We start from the raw sequence: 27,191 nt of genomic DNA, 5'->3' as shown, positions 1-27,191 counted from the left end.
TGTAGGACAGTCGGTAGCGTAGAGCCATCGACGTGGATGTTCAAAATGGTCGACATTTGGGACGTCCATGTTGTAAATAAGGTCGCGGAAGATTTAGTCGGTGATAATGCCAGGTTTCGCGAGGCGAAAAAACTGGAGAGATCAGGGAGGTAGCCGTTTATTTTATTGCATAGCTCATCGATCTGTGGGCCTGGGCCTGTGGCCATTACTGTGCAGTCATCGGCGTAGGAAACGATTGTGACTCCTTCCGGTGGTGAAGGTAGCTTAGATATGTAGAAATTAAACAAAAGTGGGGATAGGACACCACCCTGTGGCACCCCTTGTTTAATTCTCCTTGGCTTTGATGTTTCGTTTCTAAATAGCACCGATGCCTGCCGACCACCCAGATAATTTGCGGTCCACCTTTTAAGACATGGGGCAAGGGTAGACCCTTCCAGGTCTTGCAGTAACGAGCCGTGGTTGACCGTATCAAAAGCTTTTGATAGGTCTAGCGCTACGACTACTGTTCTATGGTGGGGTTTTTGATTTAAACCGCAATTTATCTGGGTGCTAATGGCAATTAGCGCGGAGGTAGTGCTATGGAGTTTTCTGAAGCCATGCTGATGGGAGGCTAGTTGCAAATTTGCTTGGAAATAAGGGAGCAAAATGGCTTCGAGCGTCTTTGCTACTGGCGATAGGAGAGATATGGGACGATACGACTCTCCTATGTTAGCTGGTTTACCAGGCTTTAGTAGCGATCAATCTTTGATAACGGTTGGTTGTTCAAGTATAAAGGAATCGAGATAGATATAGACTTCCATATATCAAAATCATCAATATCGAAAAAAGATTTGATTGAGCCATGTCCGTCTGTCCGTTAACACGATAACCTGAGTAAATATTGAGATATCTTCACCAAATTTGGAACACGAGCTTATCTGGGCCCAGAATAGATTGGTATTGAAAATGAGCGAAATCGGATGATAACCACGCCCACTTTTTATATACATATATAAAATTTTGGAAAACGCAAAAAACCTGATAATTTAGTAAATAATACACCTAGAATGTTTAAATTTGACATGTGGACTGGTATTGAGACTCTTGAGAAAAATTAGCAAAAATTTTTTTAAATGGGCGTGGTACCGCCCACTTATAAAATCAATTTTACAAATATTTTTAATCATAAATCAAAAATCGTTAAACCTATCGTAACAAAATTCGGCAGAGAGGTTGCCTTTACTATAAGGAATGCTTTGAAGCAAAATTAACGAAATCGATTAAGGACCACGCCCACTTTTATATAAAAGATTTTTAAAGGGGTCGTGGACGACTAAAATAAGCTATATCTTTGCAAAAAAAGGGCTTTTTATCAATGGTATTTAATTTTCCAAGTGAATTTATAACATTAAATTGGAAAACACTAAAATTTTTGGAAATGGGTGTGGCACCGCCCCTTTTAAGACTAAGAAATTTTCCATGTTTCGGGAGCCATAACTCGAAGAAAACTTAACATATCGTAATGAAATTGTGTACACATATTTTCTTTATAGCAGAAAATATTTCTAGTAAAAATGGACCGGATCGGTTAAAGACGGTTGATATAAAACAAATTACAAGGGTCGTAGACTAGAATAATAAGCTATAACTTAGCAAAAAATTGTTTTGAATCAATGATATTTCACTTATTAAGTTTTATTGTAAGAGGAAATGGGGAGACATTTTTTTTAAACGGGCGGTGGCACGTGTTATGTAGAAAAGTAATTTATCTGAAATGAAATGTACTATTGAAGCTCACGCTGAGTATATAATGTTCGGTTACACCAGAACTTAGACACCTTTACTTGTTTTATACTCAGCTGAGCACAGTTCACAGAGTTATTAATTTTGTTCGCATAACGGTACCCCGTAACAGCATAAACTAATCGAGATAGATATAGACTTCTATATATCAAAATAATCTGGGCGAAAAAAGAAATTCATTTAGCCATGTCCGTCCGTCTTTCCGTCCGTAAACACGATAACTTGAGTAAATTTTGAGGTATCTTAATGAAATTTGGTATGTAAGTTCCTGGACACTCATCGCAGATCGCTATTTAAAATAAACGAAATCGGACTATAACCACGCCCACTTTTTCGATATCGAAAATTTCGAAATACCGAAAAAGTGCGATAATTCATTACCAAAGACGGATAAAGCGATGAGACGTGGTAGATGGGTTGACCTTATGACGCAGAATAGACAATTAGTAAAATTTTGGACAACGGGCGTGGCACTGATTTGGCAGCTGAGTATCTAATGTTCGGTTACACCCGAATTTGTACTTCCTTACTTGTTTTACATACATTTGTAATATATATGAATGTATTTGCATATATGTATGTATATGTAACGGTTGGGCTTAACGAAGTCTCTTCGTCTTCAAGCGATAGTATTTTGTTAATGGACTTAGTCATTGACACAATTAAATTTTAAATTAAAAAAAATTTTTTTTAGTATACAAAGAATGTGCATATGTATGTATGTATCTAATTGTGTGTTGCGATTTGCACATTCATAAATTTTCCGTATATTTAAATATTCATAATTTTTTCCATCCTACAAGGGCATCTACCCATAATAATGTTTATTCATTCATATAAACATTTGTTGTCATCTAGTATGTGTATCTTTTCAATTGTAATATTTGTTTACGCTGCTACTTCAGTAAACAGAAGCTGACGATTCTGAACAGTGATGGAATTTGCCTCTAAAAGTTTTACATCGATCGGTACTTTATATCTTCCATCCAGACATTTGAAAATTGTAGTCTGGTTTTGAATTTTTCTTTTTTTTGTGTTGTCGTAGGCCAATCTGCAGAGATAAAAACATTCGCTTTACATTCGGTCCATTGATGTTCGATATGGTAAAATGGAGTTATTTTTATTTTATTTAATAATTTGGGAAATGTGAAACAATGAGACATCAGGACGCAATTCACATTATCTGAAGTTAAAAATTGAAAATGAGTTCATACATTTGAAAAAATGTTTGTTTGAAGTTTTTTTCATTTCATCACTTCATAAAACGCGAATTGTCCGTGTGAATATTTTCAAAGCCTTTTCATTTGGGGGTGGATTTGCGGACTCCTGCATTGGTTGAACTGATTAGATTGTGCAAAAAAAAAAAAAAAAAATATATCAAAAGAACAATTTTTCTTTTGGATTCAATTATCGTCAGCGTGTGCAGCATTTAAATTCTTAAAATTTGTGTATTAAAAAAAAAAAAAAATACAATTGCATTGTTTGTGCCAACACTGATTCAGAATTGTATTTACTATTTTTCTATTTACTATTATATTTGTATAAACGATCAACAATTAATCGACTATTAACTTTTCATGGTAATCATCAGCGTCGCAGTGTTTATTTTATATTCACAACTTTTTATTTTCTATTATTGTTGCTATTCGCGTATTTGCTTAATAAGTTATTGTATATACAGTGGTAGTCAAAGCAGTAACTCTAAATTTTTACAAAACTACTTGTTTAAGCCGCCTACATCCCTAATTAGACGGCGCAGCCGTGCGCGGCGAATTAGAAGGTGCCAACACCCACGAAGGGCCATCGCTATCAACAGAACGGCAACCGACCTACAAGTCAAGCATTATCACTCGGCAACCGCGCACGCGATCCTATAATTTTCATTTAAATACTTGTTGAAGAGTGTAGCGAAGAGAGGCCGTTTGTTCACTACTTATTTCAAGTGCTCAATTGGGCTTATCATAGTTTTTTATAGAGCTATATTTGTTAGATATTATTCCCTTTTTTATCTTTTCCAGTTCAAATCTACATTAAGTACTATTTCTCTACACTCAGAGAAAAAATCGTTCTAAAACGAACGAAACCAGTTCAAAATTAATAACATTCGTTGACAAAAGTCTGTTAAGTGCGTTTTTTCTTAACTCGTGACCGATGGACTTGTTTTAAGAACGGTTTTTCCACGCACACCGTTCGCATTTTATGACCAGTTTGGTGTTGATGTGTGAACCTTCTGTGCTCAATTCAAGCACTACTTGGGCTTGATTTAAGATTTTTCGTTCTCACGCTTCGAGAACGATTTGTGGTCGATTTAACATTTTTCGGTCTCAATTCAAGAACGGTTTCTGCTTGATCTCTGGTGGGATGAAGGTAATTTTTTTAATTTTTACCATTTATTTATTTATTTTTTTATTAATAATAATTTTTTTGTCATTAATAAAAAATATTCAACCCTATTCTTTAATCCATCGTATGTTCGATTTTCGTAGATTCTACGAAAGTCTGTTCACTGAATCCATCGTAAGTTCGACATTCGTAGAAAGCCTTTACTGAACTCACTCGAACTGTCAAATCGTAGAGTTTCGTACAAATTTTCTACGACGCGTATCAGCTTGCGGAAAAAAGTGAAATTATCTCAAATTCAGAATAAAAAGGAATATTAAACAAATAAAATGTAAGTATATTATTAAAAGTGATATTTATACTAATTAAATTGCAATATATTGTTATAATAGGTCCAAAATTGTCAGAACTTGCCAACAATGTTCCCGCTTACTTGACCTATTGCAGCAGTACCCTGAAATGGTGCTAGGCTTTAAAAAGTGCCCAAAGGAGGAGGTTAACAAATTTTGGGAAAACATTGCAAATAGTATTGCGCCACCAACCAAAGATGCAACTACCTAGAAAAAAGTAATGGTTTTGTAATATGTATGCATGTATGCATATCGGCAACAGAGCTTCACAGATTTGGAAGAAAGCTTTAAAGAATTAAATTAAAATTAAATTACTAAAATATTTATTTAAATTTTTAAGGGTCTTATAATAATGACAATTATTACAAAAACTATAAAACATGATTACACATTGAAACCTATATTTTTCGCAGAAATCTCTTTTTACGCTACGTTTCTCTTCGTTGGTCATATCTAAGTGTATCAGTTGTGGACATAGCCGCGTTTGGAAAATTAGTAAGGCATCTTTCAAAACTTTGGAAAATGTGGTGTGACACATCGGAGACCCAAAATATTTTCCAACTCCGTGCTGATAGCTACCTTCCGCAAAAAAAAAAAAAAACGTAATACCGATATAGGAGTCATTGAAGATGACCCACCGAACGGTGTATTTCCTTCATTTATAACACCGAGCACGTAGGTAAACGCAGCCTTGTTTAGGTGGAAAGTTTTTATAAAACACAATTTTTAAAAACGTTTATAAGTTCATTAAAACACGGATCCTTTCACATACATAGCCTCTTCTAATTTCAAGACTCCTCGCAATTTTTAAATCACGCCTTTCTTGCTCATTTTCTTCTAACAAAGCTGCAAATGATATGGAATCCATTTTAAGCACTAAACTTTTATTTTAAATGATATAATGCAATTTTAAACTAAAATTTTAGTTGAAATTTTTTATTTACAATCGCTCAGCTGACTTCGAATAACCAAAATTTGACATTTTATGTTGGCAGCACTTTTTTCGGTTTCACATGAGTTCCGTGATAGCAAATTCTTCGTATTCGGAGCGGAGGGTTGTATTCGTAGATTTTCTACGATGGATTCAAGAATAGGGCTGATTAATAACCTAAAAAATTATTACTAAAATTCCAAAAGATTTGAAAAAAAAAGCTAAAATGCATCTTTTTCATAAATTTCTTTTATTGAGAAATCCTTCTTATTTGATGACGCAATCTGAATATATATTTAAAACATTTCATAACCAGTTTGAGAATTACCTGTGCATATGTGAATGGAATTGAACGAAAAATAAGAGTTAAAAAAATAGAATATAAAAAATTGTTTTAAAAAACTTCAGAGTTCGACGGTGATCGAACCCGCGCCACACGATCGCAAGCATTGTTTACTATATAGTTTGGCAACTTAAATAGAGGTTTTGTTGCGAATAGAGTGGAAGGCAGTGGACTAGGCAGTCGAATGTCATATAATGAAAGAATGGTGTTCGGAGTCTTTTCAAAGTTAAAAAAAAAATGATAAAAGCTTTAATAAAAATAAAACTATTGTTTTAATAACAATAAAAACGCCTTATATATTCTATATACACAAAATTCGTAAGGATTGTCTCACTTTAAAATTTGAGTTAAATAATCCAAAGTTTGTTTTTGAAACTGAGTCGAGAACTGTGCGTGTGAATGTGCGAATTTTCACCGATCAGCTGTTAGTTGCGCTACTTGGTAAAATTTACAATGATCGCAAGCGCAACATCATAGCCGCTCGGCCACTACAAATGCTTGATGGCTTGTGCCAAATGTTGTATTTAACATTGTAGTGCACACGAATTATACCGTTTCTTTACACTTGAACTTAATTTAAGAATATTGTTCTTAAATTAAGAACATTGTTTTCATTAATAGAACATTTGTTCATATTTTAAGACCAGCCGTTCTCTTTTCAAGAAAATGGTTGTCAGTTCAAGAACAAGGTTGTTGTTTTAAGAACAGGTCGTTCGTTTTTCAAGAACAAAAAAGTAAGAACATGGAAAGCTGGAATTGAGCCCGTTGGTGCTGGATTTTAGAACAGCGTTTTTCTCTGAGTGTACACTTCTCAAGATCACACCCCGCACGAGCCATTCCTCAACTAGTAATGTCGCGGACTTTTGCCATTTTTTAATATGTTGTAGGTAATATCAATCCCATGCGTTGTTTAAACTCGATGACGTCTAGTACGAGAAAAAAAATATTTATACATACATTTTTTTAAACTAAGCGGAAAATTCGAAAACTAGACCTTTATAGCGTTTGTTCAGCTTTTAAACGCAGTACAATATTACCACTGACTGTCAGATTATATTTTAAAATTGTCAAGTTTATCCATTAAGCAGTCTCAAGGCGGACTTTTAGAACTTATAAATGTATGTATGTATATGCTTTAAAGAGTCCCTCTTCTATTATAGACATTTTTACATTTGAATGAAACAGAAATTATCTTTTAAACCTGAACTTAACTACGGTGGAAACTGCACCTGTGAATCTCGCTGGAAAATTATGCCATATTACACCAGAACAGATATTCGATTTAATTATGAGATGTCATCATCATATGACATCACAATAATATCACAACATATTATCTGTCATAATTGATAACATCATATCAGATCAAATCATGTTAATCTGTGTATACTTGTTGGGTATACGAATAAGTAAATATCTTTGTTTCATACGTCTAGGTGACTAGGGTCTGGAGATATAGAGTAATCGTGAACCAGGGACGTGTTTGTACAAAACGAGTCAAAGAGTAGCTTTGATTGCCATACCTTAACTCGATTCTGGGATATATACCTAATTGTGGACCAGAGTACTGCTGGAGGGTTATTGGTATGATAGGAAAGGTATTGATTGACAAGCGTTAAACGAAATTAGATGAAGAGGCAGAGGGAAAGGAAAAGAGAAATTTTAAACAAATGAGATCTTATCTGGAACCAGAATAGATTGGTATTGAAAATGATCGAAATCGGATGATAACCACGCCCGTTTTTTATATACCTATATAACATTTTGGAAAACACAAAAAACCTGATTATTTAGTAAATAATACACCTAGAATGTTGAAATTTGACTTGGACTGATATTGAGACTCTTGATAAAAATTTGAAAACAAATTTTAAAATGGGCGTGGCACTACCCACTTGTGATAAAATAAATTTTATAAATATTAATCATAAATTAAAAATCGTTAAACCTATCGTAACAAAATTCCATTTTGCAAGGCAGTCGGTATAAACATAAATACCGCGTGATTCTAAAGCGAAATCATACAGTATGATCTGATAAAATTTAGAAATATGAATTTGATATCATTACCGATAACAACACAAGTGAAAATGTCAACAATGAGGATACTAAAGAGCTTATCTAAAATTATCTAAGTCTTCTCATTCATTGAAATTTTGGCAGGTGACTGTGGTAGCTGCAGAACAAAAAAAAACAAGAGTTCTATTTCTGATTTCTAACATTTTTTTTGTATCTAACGAGAAGCTGCCTTTTTGCCAATGAATTTTCACATGACAATGAAAAAAATAAAAACTGAATAAAATTTTTGTTTGAAAATATTTTTTTTATGCTTGGCATTATGTAGGTCGACGCATGTGTTGTTTTGGCGGCGGTAGCAGCAGCACTTTTGCCGGCTCAAGTGGCAGTGGTAGCGGCAATATCAGTGCCAGTTCTGGTGGTGCTGATGCAGCAGGTAGGATGAATCTGCACGCAATTAATGAATGATGGAATGAAACAATTTGAGGATTTGTTATTTTTGGGCTGTTGTGTATTCTGAAAACAAATGCACAAGTGTTTGTGTGCCAAAAAATTAATTTCATTCATATACAATTATTTTATTTTTTCTGTTTGTTGACTGTGTTCCATTTGGATGATGTGATGTATTGATGTGATGAGTGCATGAGCAAACAAAGTTTAAGCAAGTAATCAGTGACCAGTTAATACTAGGTATATATGATTTGTTTGTTGTCAATGCGGAATGTGTGACATATTTCGTTAAATATTGCCAGTGCCTGAAAATGATTGTATTGTCGTTTTCTCGCAGCTTTAGGGGTAATTTGCTCTAAATGAATTTAAGCAAATATCATGTTAATGAACGAAGCTCAAGATCATTTTACTTGAAAAACAATTAATTGGAGCAATTATGCAGCCTAAAAGTGCACTAGATTTTTACTGGGATCTTTGTGGAAAACCTCTTTAATTTGCTAGAAATGGTGCATACTTTCAGGCTACTTCATGAAAATTTGTTTTCTCGATCTTCATGCCTGAAATATGTATGTTATCATCTATATTTGTATCTAAAAGTTTTCGTAAACTATTTTAGATAATTAATAACTTAAATTTTATCTTTTTTATTTCAGGCAAAAATCTGTACAACAATGAACACGTAGCAATAAAAATGGAGCCTATGAAGTCAAAGGCTCCGCAACTACATTTAGAGTATAGGTTTTATAAACTCTTAGGATCACATGGTATGTAATCGCTTTCATTTGTTAAATGTATTTATATATTTTGCGCGAAACTATTTATTCCCATTCCTACTTATTTTAAATCCCAATTCCGCATTATTTTTCATAACTCTCAGTTGTTTCAGCAAACGAATAAGTTAACATCTTAAATAAAAAACTACAAATCTTTTGTGAAATAAAACAACCAACTAAGAAATTTTTTATCCAATCGCTTGCTTTGAAATTTGTGGCACGCAAACAACTTTTTGATTAAGATATTTTTAATTGCAGATTATCATCTTCTAGTTCTGAAACGAATCCAATTTGTATCTATTATTAAATTTTTAACTGCATATGTAAAAATCCAATATATGTACTCTGAAAGCTTCCAAACTTCTCTCAAACTGTTCTTTTGATTCAACCTGAAAATATGTCACAATAACGTACTATTCGCTTCGTGTGTTACACTTCTGGGATTTATGAACTTGGGTTGTTCCAAAAGTTGCATCAAGCCCACTTAAGAAAAGCGCGATTTGATATCACCACTTTGAACCAGCTCGGCGATTGCTTTAAAGCGATAACTCCTAAAAAATTTCACGAACTTTGGAAACTTTTCGAAAACGCTTTAAACATTTTTTTAATAGCTTTAGTTATGCTATTCATTTAAATGTTTCGTATTCAAATTTGGTTGTTTTTATTTCACTCGAATTTATTTTTGTGATCCCCAATTTTAATTGCCTTCCTTAAACTAACTCTTATCTAAATTAGTTTGTTATAAAAGTAAAAGTTTTGCACCGTTATACTCTACGAGATATTTATGAATTTTTGCCTAATGAATAAGTTTTAAGTTCAAGTCAATTATTAGTTACTAATAAGAATGATCAGATAAACAAAAAATAGATTTTCTCGAAACATATTTCGAAAAGCGGTGCAGAAGTGCAGTACTCAAATACGAGAAGTACTGAAATCGTATTAAAAATAAATAATAATAATAAAAAAAATTTAGATCGAGGTATCGGGAGATGCAAATTTGAGCAAGCGACGATTTTACTTCACATTTATGTAGTTATTTTTTTACTACTTTTATTATAAGATCCCTTAATGCAAGGTCTGCGATCTGTGAAGAATAATTTGTTTATCAATATTATCTTTTATTTTTTTTTTATTTTGCTGTATATTACATTTGAACGTTGTTGGTGTTGCTGCTGCACGCATTCTCTTCATCTGCCGCTAATAATCCAAAACAAAAAAATGTTAATTCATTATATAAAAATAAAAAACAAATCATACATCCTTTGAACGCCGTAAATACGTCACATCAATCAACACCTGCATATGAATGCTACTGGAAAATGTTTTTTGGACTCCTTATAACTGGACCCCAACTGTGTATCCACCACAAATAAATGAAAAAAAAAAAAAATTCTTCTTCAATATAACTACAAAATAGATAATTGCCCAGAGGGTATACCACGTGTATATTATCTGGGTACATGTGGTGGCCGCTATAATGCCATGGTATTAGAATTATTGGGACTATCCTTAGAAGATCTCTTCAATATTTGCTCCCGTAAATTTTCTCTTAAGACTGTACTGATGATATCTAAGCAACTTGTAAGTTTACATTATGTTCGAATTCATAACTTTTTATTGTATGCTTACAATTATTAGTATTTTTTGGGTTTTCGCTTTATTATTATTTTTTACCTACATTGACGATTGAGTGCCCGAATGCCCTAAACCACAATTTGTGTAAAAGCGCGTTATCAACAAAAAAAAAAAAAGAAAGAGATGAAGAAAATCTTATCTTAGAGTTTGTTTTAATTAAGTAAACCAGTTCAAACCAGTTATTTTCAAACATAAAGCGCTTTGAAAACAAATTAGGGGGGTGTTTTTCTCCTCAGTTGTCGCTGTGAAATACATACTATATTATGTATGAATATTTGGTTTTGTATTTATTTACTTTGAAAGCCTTTTTTTATTTTTTAATCTATTATTCGTGCCTAAAATAAGTTCTATATACGCTATGCTCTTTTTTGTTCGTAAATTAGTAAATCATTACATTTTTTTTATGCTAGGTTCACAACAGCAGATTCTGTGTTTTATTTGCATTTTAGTGGAGTTTTGAAATGCTATATTCCCCTTAATTCTGAGTAGCCTTCGTTTATTTCGGCTCTTAAAGTTTCGCGACGAGCACAACTCAGAACCCAGTGACCCAAGTGTTACAGCAGAAAGAGCCGTTTAGCCAGCCGATAATTTTCGATAGGGTCTATCCCAGACAAAATGTAGTTCTATAGAGAATCCGTAAGACTACAGAGAATAACTAAAATATGAAGTTTTATTCTTGAAACATTGTTTCACTTTCTTTACATATTTGCATCCGTTATGCATTTGAACAGTTTGTTTGTGACTCCCACGATTACTTACACTTGTGCGACACGCGATTTTTATACGTGACTGTGACTGTACAAAAAGATCAATATATTCTAATCCGCAATCACAGCTCTCCTCGAAGCTGAATTACCGGCAACAATATGAATTCGTGCCACATACAGCGTGATCTTACAGAAAACTCCTACATAGATGGCCATACAAATACCCTCGCACCATATAGCAGTAGATAGTAGCACAAATTACGGTTTCAGGGCATCATAATGACTCGGGTAAGAATTGTCTCAGAACTTGTCTCAGCACAATCGCAGACACATTCGTTTACATAGTAGATAATTGTTTTTATAACGAAAGTTGTGATTTTTTCTGTGGCTTTCCTGATTGGAAATCGTGATAGCGAACTATCGGCTTCTTCGACACTGTCCGTGCTATATACTTTGGTCTCTCAGTCGCTGTGACAGAACTCGAGGTATATAAATATTCGCTAAATCTAGTGTGAGATCGTCACACAGTGCGATTGAAACTGCTTTTCGATAAAAGATTGACGCGGTTCATTCAATTAAGTGGCGAGCTACTATTTTTAAATCTAGAAAATAACGTCTTTTGGCTGTAATATCTATTGTTGTTTTTACAGTAGCGGTACACGCATTACCTGAAAGGTTTCTAGTCCTCGTCTTATGTTGTCTTGAAACAAAAATTACCATTGTCTCTTCCAATTACCACTTACTCGTTTTGAAACGATTCAACCTTCTATAGAGATAATTCTCAAAGTATATTCTTCTTTCCATTTGGACAATTAACGAACTGTTGACCTATATCGTTTCTACACTGATCCCTTCCTGAAAGCGGTGCCGATGTTTCATTCCACGTGACTCAAAACCTTAATTTTAACTTTACATAACTTAAGCTCATTATTCTCCAACAACGCGGCGAGACTTAGCGGCCTTGAAATACATTTTCCGTATAAAGCATTTATAAATTTTTTAAGATTTTAAAATAGATATATAGCTTACAAGGGCAAAAAAGTGTCTCAACGTCAGTTATTAAAAAGTATTACTTTTTTCAGTAGTTTAATAAAAAAAAATTTTCTAACATCTCAAGTTAATAACGAATTCTGTTTCGTATATTTTAAACTAGTTTTTCCTAAGTTGATAATATCAAATATTCTCTATGCCATTTATATTTCATAGTTATCTGTAATATTGTTCTGGCATTTTCCTGTTATTTTTATTAATTGTCATTTAAATTTTTTCTTTTCAAAGCAGTGAGGATTTTAACAACAATGATTGGCTTCTCTTTAATTTTTTATAGCTTATACGCGTTCCGACGCATTTTTTTTATCTCCTTCAGGGAGTCTTCTATTTAGAGAATATAAGAAAACATACAAATTTGCTTTTATTTGTATTACTGTTTTGATTACCATAGTGTCTTATCCTCACAATTTACTAACTGTTTTTAGTTATCAAGAAGTTAAACCCAAATTTAGTGAAATATGTTGATATAAAATTGCGTAATATTCAAAAAATTTATTGGTAAATTATTTATAAAAAAAAAACTTTACTTTGTTCAAAGTTATTTATATAGTTGAAGTATTTTCATTGTTGTTAAGTTACCTTTTTGAGGTTAGCTATTTGTAGATTTCTATTAAAGTAGTTCAAGTTCTAATTTTATTTATACAAATGGAAAAACTTCAAATTGTTGTATATACTGTGTATATTAGACAAATGTTATGTTAGTAGACCGATTGCCAAATTATTAGTTTTTTTTTTAGTTTATGAAAGCTAACAAAAATTAACGCGGCACTAAACCCCATCCAAGTGTTGTGAATAGTAAAAGTCTATGAAATTACTTAAACAAGATCTTAACTTCTTTCTATGCATGTTGTTTACTTCCAAGCGTCCGTCTCCGACACCCTTTTCCCTTACCCACAACAAAACAAATAACTAAGCAGCCTATGCTATTTGGATGAAAATAAAATAGTGTTAAGGTTATATGTATTTACAAAATTGTGTTGCATAATTTTAGACGCACGCATCTTCCCCGAGATGACTATAAAAATTCTAAGTAATTTATTATTATATTTATATTATAATTATTATTATTTTTATAGAGTAATTTAAATGCATATGCGTAAACAATACTAAATAACAAAACTGTACATTATTGTAAAATAATTTTTATAACGTGATCTCCTATGTATTTTCCCACTTTTCACAGTTCTACGTACGTGGTTTTCCACCAAATTTCGATAAAGGTTAGACAAGTTTATAAGGCTTTGTACAATGACATATTCAACCTTGAAGGCTTTATATATTTTTATGTCTTTTTTTAATGAGCTTGGCAAAGACATATACATACATGTGCGAGACAAAAAATAACAGCAAAAATTATTTAAAAATTCATCAGTTGTACTATTTTTTGCTTTATTGTTTTTAGTTTATCAAAAAAAAAAAATTTATTAAGAATTTTAGAAAAATTTCTGAGTATTCAGTTTTGCCTTCCAATTCATTATATTACTTCTATACAAAGTGAACAATTTTATAATTATGGAAGAAAATCAAAAATGGTCGTGGGCAAAAACATTTTTAAAAATCAATGCAAATTTTGAGGCACTTCATGTCAGAACAAAAATTCTGAAAGTTTTAAATGAAAAATTGAAAGATTTTATTATATGCTCCTATTTAGTACACAAATTTCTTTTGCAGTTTTATTTCATTATAAAAAAAATTACGGAAATAAAAAATTTGTCCGGAAAACTCGTTTTTAAATTATTTGCAGCAAAAGAAACGGACAGCCAATAAAAAAAATAGATAATCATTGATCAATTTTAGAAATCATTTTTCTTCTAATTTTTTACTCGCTTGTATATATTGCGAACTATCCTATGATTTTTTTAAACTTTTTTCTTTTCTATTTAAATTTTGTAAATATAAGGCATAATACTTCGGTACCGTAGCTAAACTAACAAGAAATGTCGGAATCGAGATCTTAATAATTCTCCAATCACAGCAAGTTTCAAAGTTATGGCCGAACCACAACCCGTTAACCAAGTTATGTTGGCTGATTCGTATTCAGTCCGTCAAAATGCAGAATACACAAATATATTCTCGCATACAATATCTCGGAAAAATCCCAAACAAATATGAACATTATTTAAAAAAAATTGTCTAAACTTTAGCACTTAACACAGGAGGCTATTTCTTCGAATTTGTATAAAAGCACCTCGACTGTCAGTTCGAAAATACCTGTTCTATGTATCAGGACTTGTTTTAAAGATAGTCTCATCTTAAGATTTCAACGAATAAAAGGCCCTATTTCCGATTCCTTTTTATAAACGTATCGAATTTATGAGAGGATTTTTGCAGCCATTTTCGACCGAATCCTGAAAAAGGTATCTAATCGCATTTTGAAATATGGGGTTATTCCATAAAAATCTGAGAGGGCGTATTTGAAAAAATGTATTCAAACAATTTCTGATATAGGGCGTTTTTTGAAAATTTGCTGACCTGGTGACATTTTCGAAACGGTAGCCGAGGTAGATTGACATTGCACACAGAAGTCGAAATAATCAATATGTTGAGATACCGAGTTTCAGACGTTAATTCTGAAATGACGTAGGTATAAAATTGTATATTTTTACTAGTTTTATATGTATTAAAAAGTAAGAGCCAAAAAGTATGCTACAAATAACATGTACACTATACTGAGTAAGTCATCCAATGGGACTAAATTTTAGTAGTAAATGTTTAGAATACGCAGTAACAGTTTTAACAAACCGATGAATAGGAAGTTTTTTTATTTTATGATTTTGATTTGCTGGCTCTTTTTCATAGAACATCACTGTACATATGTTTCCTCTCTGAAAGTCTTTTAAATACCATAAGGGACACTAAAAGTATGCAATTTTAAATTATAATTTGTCTGTCATTAAATGAACAATAAAATTTCCGTTTATGAAGACATTTAAGATATTAGATCGGTTTATAAAATTAGTGTGATGTTGTGAATTCAATGAAGAAGATTAATTTATATAGAGTTACAGCACTGATATTATTTTCAATAAGTCCATTTCGAGCGGAAATTTACATACATAAAAATGTTTTATTTAAATTAGTATTAATTAAATTTTGTATGCACGTGAGCATATGGACTTTGTAGGGAAAATGCTTCGAGAAATTCTATTTTTTTTTGTATGTAATATAAATTAAATTTCTTTTGTACTTTTCATCTAGTTTGTGTATACTTTTGTTACTGTTTTTTACATTTTCAAGTTATTGGATATTCAAAAAAAAAAATAATAATAATCAAACTTCTATCAGACAATTAAATAAATCTTCAAAAATTACCAATGAGTGATTACAATTTAAAATTTCATATGTATGCAGCCTTTTTTTCTCTAAACAACGCAGCAAAACTTATTTCCATTTTTTTCTTTATTGATAAAAATTTTAACATAACCCATAGCAATAATTCCTAAATCATAATTTGTATTTGCAAAATTCTAGAACAGTGTGTTTTTTTTTTAATTTCCTTAATTTTACAATTTTTGTTTAACAATAAGAAAGTTAAAGTATGCTCTTGAATTATTATTATTATTATAGCAGAGGGTGTACCTGAAGTATATTACTTCGGGCCATGCGGCAAGTACAATGCACTTGTTATGGAATTGCTCGGTCCATCACTTGAAGATTTATTTGATATATGCGGCAGACGATTCACTTTGAAGACAGTACTTCTGATAGCTATACAATTAGTAAGTACACAACAAACAAACTAAAAATAAGAAACAAAAATAGGCATAAATCTAAATATAGCATTACAAAAAAAAAAAAAAAAAAAGAAAGAACCTGCATAGAATGCTAAAAAAATACAACTAACTGTAAACGTCTAACTAAAAATTAATTGGTTGCTAATGGTTTTTCGGCGCTAATATTAAACATATTTTAGTTTTTTTATACTTAAATTCTTATTATTCCACTTCCATCACCAGCACCAACAATTACAAATAAATTTATCTAAAATGTTTTCATTTTTGTAATTCGCTGCCTAAATATATAATTTTGTGCTTATTATTGAGTTTAAGTTTATAATTATGTAATTGTGGCTTGGCTACTAACAAAAAAAAAAAAAAAAATAAAAAAAGTTTTAACTACATTGAATTTGGTTATATCATAAACAATTTAAGTCGAATTTATTTTCAATAGCACTTTTGTTGTTTTTGAAACAAGTGATTCAATGGTTTTCCCCCCTTAAAATATTCGATGCCAATTCATAGCATACTATTAGGCGCATGCCCCTATTTTTAAGTTAAATACAACTCTGTCGTAATCTTAACCTTGACGTGGTGCGTAAGTGTGTGTCATATAAGTGAGAAAGAGGTGTGGTAAGGGGCATGGTATGCATGCATTTTTTGTTTTGTATGCTCGCAGCATAGCTGCACGGTGGCAGTTTAGCACTGCACTAAATCAAGGATCTTGCGGTTCTAGAATTCGTTAGTTTACCACACTGTTCGATCGGGCCAGGTTATACTCACATATTTAGTAAGACTCCAGTAACAAGACGCTCAGGCACTGAGTTTTTTTGTGTAACTAAACTATTCAGCTGCATTCACAGTAGTTTTTTAGTACATTTTTTCCTTTTTTGTTATTAAACGTATCTTCTTTATTTGCTTGCACACGCATGCTCACTTAGTTATTTAGCAGAACATTTCATTATAGATTTTTGCAACAAACTTAAAAACCTTGGCTGTTAAGTTGCTTGTCTCATTTTTCTTTTTTCCTTTCATATTCTACATCTATTTATTTATTTTTATTCAATTCTTTGCTTCATAACTTCACCCTAATTATGCGGAAATACATACATTTTTTTTTAGTTGAAGTAAATTGGTTTTTTTTTTTTAATTTATAAACAAAAATATTTACTCATAGAAAGTAACAACGAAGTTACATACAATTTTATCCATAATATATTATAATAAAGAAAAATATTTAATACCACTCAAGTAATTCTCATTAAACGCATCTGCTCTAGTCGAGACACTACAATGGTAACCTGTTTTTCTATTTTTTGTTTTGTCAGTTTTTTTCCTGAATTTTATTTTGGCAATAAGATTTCATTAATTTTTCGCTCACAAATTTTATGTTTGTATTTTAATTTTATTCGAAAACCAATTGAAATTGAAGCATACATAGCAATAGCGTATATATAATTTATTTATTTATGAATAGTAAAGCATGCCGAATACTGAAAAAAAAAAAATACAAATATTAATTTAAATATCTGGTTCGATATAATTCTAATACATTCTGTTTTCCGTTTTTGTTTTTTGCTAATGCATCCCCACTTTACCCTCGCACTCAATTAGCTCCACCGGATCGAATATGTTCATAGTCGGCACTTAATCTATCGGGATGTGAAACCAGAGAACTTTCTCATAGGCAGAACATCGACGAGGCGAGAAAAAATCATACACATAATTGGTAAGTACGACCATATTCAAGTAAATGAGATTTGTAGTTTTTAAATAATAATTTAAAATTAAAAGGGAAAACCAATGATTATAACTAAAAAAAAGTTGTACCAAAAAATTGTTTTAAAAAAGAAAAAAACATATAAAATGTAAAAAAAAATATAATTAAAGAAAAATATAAAATGTAAACAAAAATTAAAAATGAAAAAAAATATATATATGAAAAGGAAACAAAAAAAATTTTAAAAGTAACAAGTAAGGAAGGCTAAGTTCGGATGTAACCGCACAATACATACTCAGCTGAGAGCTTTGGAGAGGGAAAATCACCATTTAGCAAAATTAACCTAGGGTAACCCTGGAATGTGTTTGTATGACATGGGTTTCAAATGGAAGATATTAAAGAGTATTTTAAAATGGAGTGGGCCATAGTTTCATAGGTGGAAACTATTTCAGGATATCTCCATAATGGTGGACCAGGGGTGACTCTAGAATGTGTTTTTACGATATGGGTATCAAATGAAAGGCGTTAATGAGTATTTTAAAAGGGAGTGGGCCTTAGTGTTATAGGTGGACGCCTTTTTGAGACATCGCCATAAGGGTGGACCAGGGGTGACTATAGATTGTGTTTGTACGATAAGGGTATCAAATTAAAGGTATTAATGAGGGTTTTAAAAGGGAGTGGTACATAAAAATGTTGTTGTATATGTGAAGGCCTTTTCGAGATATCGACCAAAATGTGGACCAGGGTGACCCAGAACATCATCTGTCGGGTACCGCTAATTTATTTATATATGTAATACCACGAACAGTATTCCTGCCAAGATTCCAAGGGCTTTTGATTTCGCCCTGCAGAACTTTTTCATTTTCTTCTTCTTAATATGGTAGGTGTCACACCCATTTTGCAAAGTTTTTTCTAAAGTTATATTTTGCGTCAATAAACCAATCTAATTACCATGTTTCATCTCTTTTTTCATATTTGGTACAGAATTGTGGAATTTTTTTCATTTTTCGTAATTTTCGATATCGAAAAAGTGGGCGTGGTCATAGTCGGATTTCGGCCATTTTTTATACTAACATAAAGTGAGTTCAGATAAGTACGTGAACTAAGTTTAGTAAAGATATGTCAATCGTGTTAACGGCCGAGCGGAAGGACAGACGGACGACTGTGTGTAAAAACTGGGCGTGGCTTCAACCGATTTCGCCCATTTTCGCAGAAAACAGTTAACGTCATAAAATCTATGCCCCTACCAAATTTCACAGGTATTGGTAAACTTTTGTTCGACTTATGGCATTAAAAGTATTCTAGACGAATTAAATGAAAAAGGGCGGAGCCACGCCCATTTTAAAATTTTCTTTTATTTTTGTATTTTGTTGCACCATGTACATAATTACTGGATTTGAATGTTGACATAATTTACTTATATACTGTAAAGATATTACATTTTTTGTTAAAATTTCACTTAAAAATTTTTTTTTTTTAAAGTGGGCGTGTTCGTAATTCGATTTTGCTAATTTTTACTTAGGATACATATAGTAATAGGAGTAACGTTCCTGCCAAATTTCATCATGATATCTTCAACGACTGCCAAATTACAGCTTGCAAAACTTTGAAATTACCTTCTTTTAAAAGTGGGCGATGCCACGCCCAGTGTCCAAAATTTTACTAATTTTCTATTCTGCGTCATAAGTTCAACTCACCTACCAAGTTTCATCGCTTTAGCTGTCTTTGGTAATGAATTATCGCACTTTTTCGGTTTTTCGAAATTTTCGATATCGAAAAAGTGGGCGTGGTTATGGTCCGATTTCGTTCATTTTAAATAGCGATCTGAGATGAGTGCCCAGGAACCTACATGCCAAATTTTATCAAGATACCTCAAAATTTTATCGTGTTTACTGACGGACGGACATGGCTAAATGAATTTCCTTTTTCGCCCAGATCATTTTGATATATAGAAGTCTATATCTATCTCGATTAGTTTATGCCGTTACGGATTACCGTTATGTGAACAAAGTTAATATACTCTGTGAGCTCTGCTCAGCTGAGTATAAAAATAAATATAAAAAGGAAACAAAAAAATTTAAAAAGTAAAAAAAAAATATATAAAAAGTACAGAATAAAATATAAAAAGTACAAATAAATATATGAACTAAAAAGAAAATATAAAAAGTACAGAATAAAATATAAGAAGTACAAATAAATATATGAACTAAAAAAGAAAATATAAAAAGTACAGAATAAAATATAAAATGTACAAAAATGTATTCTTTATATTTGATGAGCTGAAGGCCAATTTAAATAAAATAATAAGTCGTTGGAACATATTCAAATGAGTAAGTCCTCTCATATGTAGATATATATGCATTGTGATAATAACTAACTTTTTATACCCCCCTGTAGTCCTGATAATGAATTCGAAATTTTGAAGAAGATATACAAAGTTTATAACATATATTCCATATATGAGTGGAAATGCAGTAGGAGTAAGAGCTGGAGTTGGAGCGGCAGTATGTGTTGGAGTAAGAGTGGGAGTGGAAGTGACAGTGGGAGTTGGAGTAGGAGTTGGTGTGGCAGTGGAGTAAGAGTGGGAGTGAAAATTGGAGTTGAAGTGAGAAATGGGTGTGGGAGTGGAAGTGGGAGGGATATAAATGAAATAAGGGATGAACAAGAATAAGAAGAAAAATGAAAGATGAAGTAAACAAGAATGGAATAGAGAGAGAAGAGGGGAAGTGAGGCTCACTTTTTGAATGTCGGCAATCCGCGGGTATACCATACTAGTATACAATAATAATGATAAACAATTATTGGTACGGCCTTGAACTCGTTGCGCACCCAGATATTTTTTTTTTAAATAAATCAAGAAAAGACGAAAAAATAAGGAATAAAAAATAAATCATGTGTAAATAAAAACTTAACATAAAATAAATTAACAAAATATATAAAAACTAAAATAAAAAATACTGAAAAAAGAGTTTTGAAAGTCTGTGTTGAAAATGCTTAATCAAAAGAAGGTTTCAGGTGATAGGTTTTATATCATACTAAGAAGAATACAAATGTTAAATAAAAACAGAAAATTTAAATAAAAGGAAAATATAATAAAAAAGTTTTTACAACAAAATAACTACTAAAATAAAAAAAACCTACGAAATATAAAAAAGTGTTGTAAAATATAGAAAAAAAGTGTAAACAAAGAAAGTTATAATAACAAAACTGAGATAAAAAAAATTAATATAGCAAACAAGTGTAATCTATTCTTTTTCCTACTTTATTAGATTTCGGTTTGGCCAAAGAATATATTGATTTAGATACAAATAGGCATATACCATATCGGGAGCATAAATCTCTCACCGGCACCGCACGTTATATGTCAATAAATACACATATGGGCAGAGAGCAATCAAGACGTGATGATTTAGAAGCACTAGGGCATATGTTTATGTATTTCTTAAGAGGTTCACTGCCGTGGCAAGGTCTTAAGGCTGATACACTTAAAGAAAGATATCAAAAAATTGGTGATACAAAACGTGCAACGCCCATTGAGGTAAATTTGTTTAATTAATTGCTATTTCGCGTATATGACAATTATATTGAAAAAATATTGTAACTATTTGCAGGTGCTTTGCGATGGACATCCAGAAGAATTTGCCACATATTTACGTTATGTGCGGCGATTAGATTTTTTTGAAACGCCCGATTATGAGTTTCTGCGAAGACTGTTTCAAGACTTATTCGATCGTAAGGGCTATGTGGATGATGGAGAATTCGACTGGACAGGGAAGACAATGGTATATACAAATTTCTTAAGCTTTTATATTATTTTTATATACATACTGCGTAGTAATATATACTATAATCTCAGTATTATGTATCAGTCGCTATTGCTAAAATTTGTTAACCAACAATTTCGCCAAACTGGTTTGGATTCGCCTAAAAGTATGCAATGAATATTGAGCAAAGAGATCAAGGCGCATGTATTATTGAAATTCTTGGTGCTTTTAGCTTTAGAGCTACTTAGTAACATTCTGAAATCATACAAATTTACAGTGTGTATGCATATAAAATCAACTTTTTGGGAGTTACTTATGTACATAAGTTAGAGCATGTTTAAACAATAATTTAGTTCGGCTTTTTTTTTCGTGGTAACGATAACAAGTATGCAATATGTATGTTTAATGTACAAATCTCAATAATCTTATTAATCTCATGCATTTTACTATTTTAATTTCCTTGTACTTAACTTATTAAATAAATTTTTGTTAGTTTTATTTTTATGCGTTATACACGTTTTTCAGCCCCTTTGCTTGGACTTATATTTGTCTAAAGGATTTCTATGTGCTCTGCTTGAATTCTGGGTACGTGCCCTAGATATATTCGGGGGTTGTTTTACATTCCATTACACAATTTCTTTATTATCAACCGGATATGGTTTTGATTATTGAAGCTCGTGAATTTGACAAGATGCGTTGTGCACTCTAGATTTTAAATTCTAAGTGTATGTGTAAAAAATTGATGGATTTATTGAAATATTCAAATCGCCTTTTAGATTTCTAATTGCAATTTTCTATAAGAAATACAACGCACAGATGGTAACAATCACTAGGAAAGTGCGGATATTACAATTAGGGCTTTTTATGATAGGCGGGCTCAGATCCATCTTCCAAAAAAAAAAATTTGCTAAATATTAATCGAGGGCTGCCTAAGTTCCAAATCGCTCCATAAATCACTTTCCGTAAAAAAATAAAAAGTAAAATAAAAAGTTTCGGAAATTTTTGTACCGATTTTTACGTACGAATAGGGACAGCCTCTTCGAAATAGCATCTGGGTTTTGATATTGCCTTTCGCAAATTTTTGCTTTAATATTTTAGTACTTTAGAAAAGTATGAGTCGATTCAAGGGCCTGATTTGTTTTTCAAATTTGTTATGATTATCTTTAACAGCACAAAGTTTAACACAATTTTCTTTTTTTAAACATTTAAAAAATAACTAAACCAACTCACAATCAAATTCCATTGAAAAACAAAATTAATTAAAAAGGGATCGAGCACAAAAAAGCTAGCTGATAAATTTTGAAGAAGTAAAATTGTTGATAAAGCAAATAGCTCTCATAAAACAACAAAGCTGTTTGAATTAAATTTTGAATTGGTCGCTCTCCCAACAAGCATATAGATGTCCTTACCGCATAAGAGAAAGAAAATAGGAAACCAAGCCAAGAAATCAAGCAATGCATATCCAAAACGTTTTTTCAGTTGTGTCCAAAAACAATGCTGCAGTTTATTGAAAACAATTCAATTCGAAAACAATTTGAAAAACAAACCCTGCTGCCGTTGATGATTATTGTATACGTGTTCTGGGCCATCTAAAAAAGCAAAGATAAAATAAATAAATAAAACGAAAATAAGCGCAGGAGTGAACCACAAAAAAGGGAGCGAAGGAAAAAAAACGTGTTAACTAAAAAAATTTACTTAGAATGCCCACAATAATGTAATGAAAGTAGTCGATAACAAATACTTATGGTAACAACTTTCACTCCTTTTCTATTATGTTGCAAACTAATCTCTGAAACTTGAAAACTTTGAAGTAATATTTACATACTACGATTAAAATATCTATATTTGTATAGAATTATTAGTTTTATATTATTAAAATTTTAATTAACTGCAAATCAAACAAAAAAACATACATAGAATATTATAATGTAGTATAAATACAGCTTTGCACTAATTTTAAATGGTAACTTCAAAGCGTTTGCTTCAAGTTAGGCATTTAATTTTATTTTTTCTTTAAAAGGGAAAAATAAAAAATTATATATTTTAAACATGAAAAAAGAAAATGGTGTGATCTAATCTATATTATTCTTTGCCAGGCAATTTATAAGTATTTCGCAAATTATTTTGTTATATAATAATGACTCTATGTAGTATACTTGTTAGTTTATTTAAAAAAAATTTGCTTAGTACCTATGTATTTTAAGTTTTCGATATTAATGAAGAACGTCTGCACTCAAAAGTTTGTAGTAAATGTGAAATACGGAAATTCGATTTCCATTACATGTGGAATACTTGCTTCGGAAAAATTGCATTACAAGCCAAAATGTTAAAGTTAATTAAACTGGTATTTTATATTTTCTAAACTTGACTGATCATGCTACTGACCTTGCATTACTATTAACAAATTTCATTATGCCGAAAAATTATATGCCTAGCGGCATTTTTTAAACTTGTCTGATAATGCAATTTGAGTTGCATTACAATTAAAATTTTACAGCTTTCTAAAAAAATACATGTCTAGCTGGTATTTTTATTTACCACTTTTCACTGAAAATGCAATTTAACAAATTATCAAATTACGGGTACATCCCGTCCCGCCACATTTGGTTGTTTTGTAGTTTTTTTTTTTTGCTTAGGTTATATGTTACACATTTCTAAACTGAAGTGTAACAATAATATATTTTTAAATTGTATTTATGTACGCATGCATAAAATTATGTTTTTGCAATTTAATTTATTATCATCAAAAACAAAAAACAATGCTCTAAAGACCAAGGAACAACTTGAACAAATGAAGGTTATTAAGAATGCGCCACCTTCACATATAGCAAAAAATAAATCTGACAAGGTATTACTTATATTTACTCAATTTGTTTTTGCTAATTTTTGTGTTAACGCTAAAATCGAATTGATAACAAAATATACACTATGTAGAATTAGTTGATATTTTAGAATTATAAAAGCCGTTTTCTCATGACTTTAAGACTTGTATATACATATTAGGGTGGGTCGATTTGTATGGACGAAAGTTAACCGATTTCGCGCCATGGATTTTTCGATAGGATTTGGGCTCAGGAAGAAAATTTCCCCTACGCATACCCAAAAAAATAATTTTCGAGTCTGCGGAATTCCGTTTTTTTTACTTTTTTTGACTTTGATATTTAATGTGTTTTCATCTACTAAAAAAATTTTCATATGTAAAAAATATTTTTTTTTTGTTCAAAAAACTGTTATCGCCAACGTTTTTAGCAGACATTTTTGGGTCGGATAGGGTATACATGAAAATTTTACAATCAAATGACAATTTTTTTAGTAGGTCACGAAAAAAAAACTTTAAAATCAAAGTCAAAAAAAAGTAAAAAAAAATGAAATTTCGCAGGCTCGAAAATAATTTTTTTTGGATATGCGTAGTGGAACTTTTTTTCCTGAGCCCAAATCCTATCGAAAAATCAATGGCGCGATATCGGTTAATAAATCGACCCAGTCTAATACATATATGGGCAAATCCCAAAAACTTTTACTATTTTGGATACTCGGGTTTTACACACGGGCAAAAACCTTAAGGACAGAAAAAAGTACAAGGACATTAAGTTTGACTATCCGATCTGATGATTTTAAAAATCAAGAAAGTTGATAGTATGTTTTTGCAGAACTTCGAAACGTAAAAAACGTCGATTTTTACACTTTTTCAAGCGATACACTTGATTTTTTTTTCTTTTTGAATTTTTCGATAAAATTTTGAGGCATCGCTGAAAGGCTATGAAATTAAAACTTAATGTTGTCTTTAATATGGAGATTCTAAAAGTATGAGCAAAATTAATGCGCCCCTCCAATACTCAAAACTATCATCAATCAAAGTATCGTTACTTTTTTTTTGTAATTTTCAATATTGACAGTTTTTTATTTATAGCTTTTTGAGGAAACTGAGTATTGAAATTTGGATTATGCACAATAATAGCCTATTAGGGACTAAAAATACCTAGGGCTTCAAATTCGATGTGGCCCTTTCAGTTTTGAAGGTAGAGACAGAAAAATGGAAGCGCTTGGTTGCGTAAATTTTTTTCAGGGTTTTTTTTTGTGGGCACAGTTACACTTTTACTTTTATCACTTCATACCCGTTTGTTAATTTTTTCTCTACACCACAGTAGTATACCATCAATTCCCTCATCTTGGAATATTCACGCAAGGAAAGTTATTGATGTTTGTACATGGGGAAAATATACGAAATTTCCGACAAAAATTGGCAATCGCCAAAAAGTGTAGAAAAAAAAAATTTTTTTTTAACCAGGTTTTATTTAAAAGTAAATGAAAAGAAACACAAATTTGGTACAAAAATTAAAAAGAATAAAGAAATTGTCTACACTTTGTAATTAACAAACGGGTATGAAATATTTGACGGTTACCCGGTTTCATATTTTTGCCGATATCTCTAAAACCGGGTTTCGGGTATCAACAAAATACCTAAATATACCCACACAGATATGTACATCCTGATAAAATTTCAACACAATCGGTTAAGAAATAGCTTCTTCTTCACGCGGTTAGAGGATATTGATGACAATTTGTGATCGGTCGCGGCTGTTAGGTGGGGCGAAGCACTGCTACAACAACAACAACAAGTGTTTAAATAAGTAAAATAAATTTAGGTTTTCCTGGTTTATATTTTTATCAATATCTCCAAAAGCGGATTTCGGGTATTAAAACTTTTTTACCTAAACATACTCGTTCACATATCTATTTGTTTTTAAAGTTTCAAAAGAATCGGTAGAAAGGTGTTAAAATAAATGTGTTGCAAACTTTGCAGTAAAAAATATTTGGCGGTTATTCGGTTTTATATTTTTACCGATATCTACAAAACCGGGTCTATCAAAAAAATTATACATAGCTAACAGCTGCATATATCTCCATATTTTGTTAAAATTTCGATACAATCGGTACAGAAGTGTTGAAATAAAAGTATATTTAACATTGCGACCTCAATTTATATATATTTTGATCGATCTTTTGACTATATCTTTTTGGGGCATTGTGTAAGACGAGTAACGGCGATGCACTATAGCTCCAATTTACCCCTCAATATTCCTAACAAAATGATATTTGCGTGATACCATGTTTCAAAAAAAAATTTTTTTCTCCAAAAAACCCAAAGTTTGGCGGATTTCCCCATATATGTCCATAAAAAACATTTTTGTTTTGAATTTTATAGTTCACATGACAAAACGGCCCTAAACATTGCAAGCAATGCTTAGAAAAATAGCCACAGCTGCGTTGTTCAAAAAGTGCTTTTTAAATATTATCATGAATTAAGATAATTTATAACATTTTTTATATATAGTATGCTTGTATGTATGTATGTATGTCGTATGCTGTGTTTATGGATTTAAGAATTTTTAAAGTTTGATGGTACATATATAGTATTAGCCTATCGTATCAGTTATATGAATCGTTAACTTAATACACTAAGGCACTAACCAACAGTTTGTACAAATCTGCGTGTTTGCTAGATTTTGTATATGAGTTACTAAAATAAACTCACCAACTATTTGAAAATGTTAGTAGCAAACATTTTTGACAATAAATGAAGTTTCGGATGTCGCCACAGTGCTAAAATGTT

General features: G+C 31.4%; 1 protein-coding gene across 50 annotated transcripts in view; it reads left to right on the top strand.

Annotated features, from left to right (window-relative positions):
• The window catches only part of gish (casein kinase I gish), a 230,538-nt gene that overhangs the window by 180,065 nt on the left and 23,282 nt on the right, over positions 1-27,191 (top strand). For 25 of the 50 annotated variants that reach the window (XM_067778917.1, XM_067778929.1, XM_067778914.1 and 22 more), the window contains 7 exons: positions 8,091-8,198; positions 8,866-8,976; positions 10,403-10,566; positions 17,708-17,822; positions 21,083-21,351; positions 21,425-21,595; positions 24,348-24,425. In XM_067778917.1, the coding sequence (XP_067635018.1) occupies positions 8,091-8,198; positions 8,866-8,976; positions 10,403-10,566; positions 17,708-17,822; positions 21,083-21,351; positions 21,425-21,595; positions 24,348-24,425 (1,016 nt within the window). Of the gene's footprint in view, positions 1-8,090; positions 8,199-8,865; positions 8,977-10,402; positions 10,567-15,944; positions 16,097-17,707; positions 17,823-21,082; positions 21,352-21,424; positions 21,596-24,347; positions 24,426-27,191 lie in introns of all 50 variants that reach the window. The other 25 variants (XR_010952125.1, XR_010952128.1, XR_010952126.1 and 22 more) reach the window with 11 other exon arrangements.

Source organism: Eurosta solidaginis, chromosome 1 (assembly GCF_040869045.1).
Source record: "Eurosta solidaginis isolate ZX-2024a chromosome 1, ASM4086904v1, whole genome shotgun sequence".
Lineage (NCBI taxonomy): Eukaryota > Metazoa > Arthropoda > Insecta > Diptera > Tephritidae > Eurosta > Eurosta solidaginis.
This window is presented reverse-complemented; position numbering and strand designations above follow the sequence as displayed.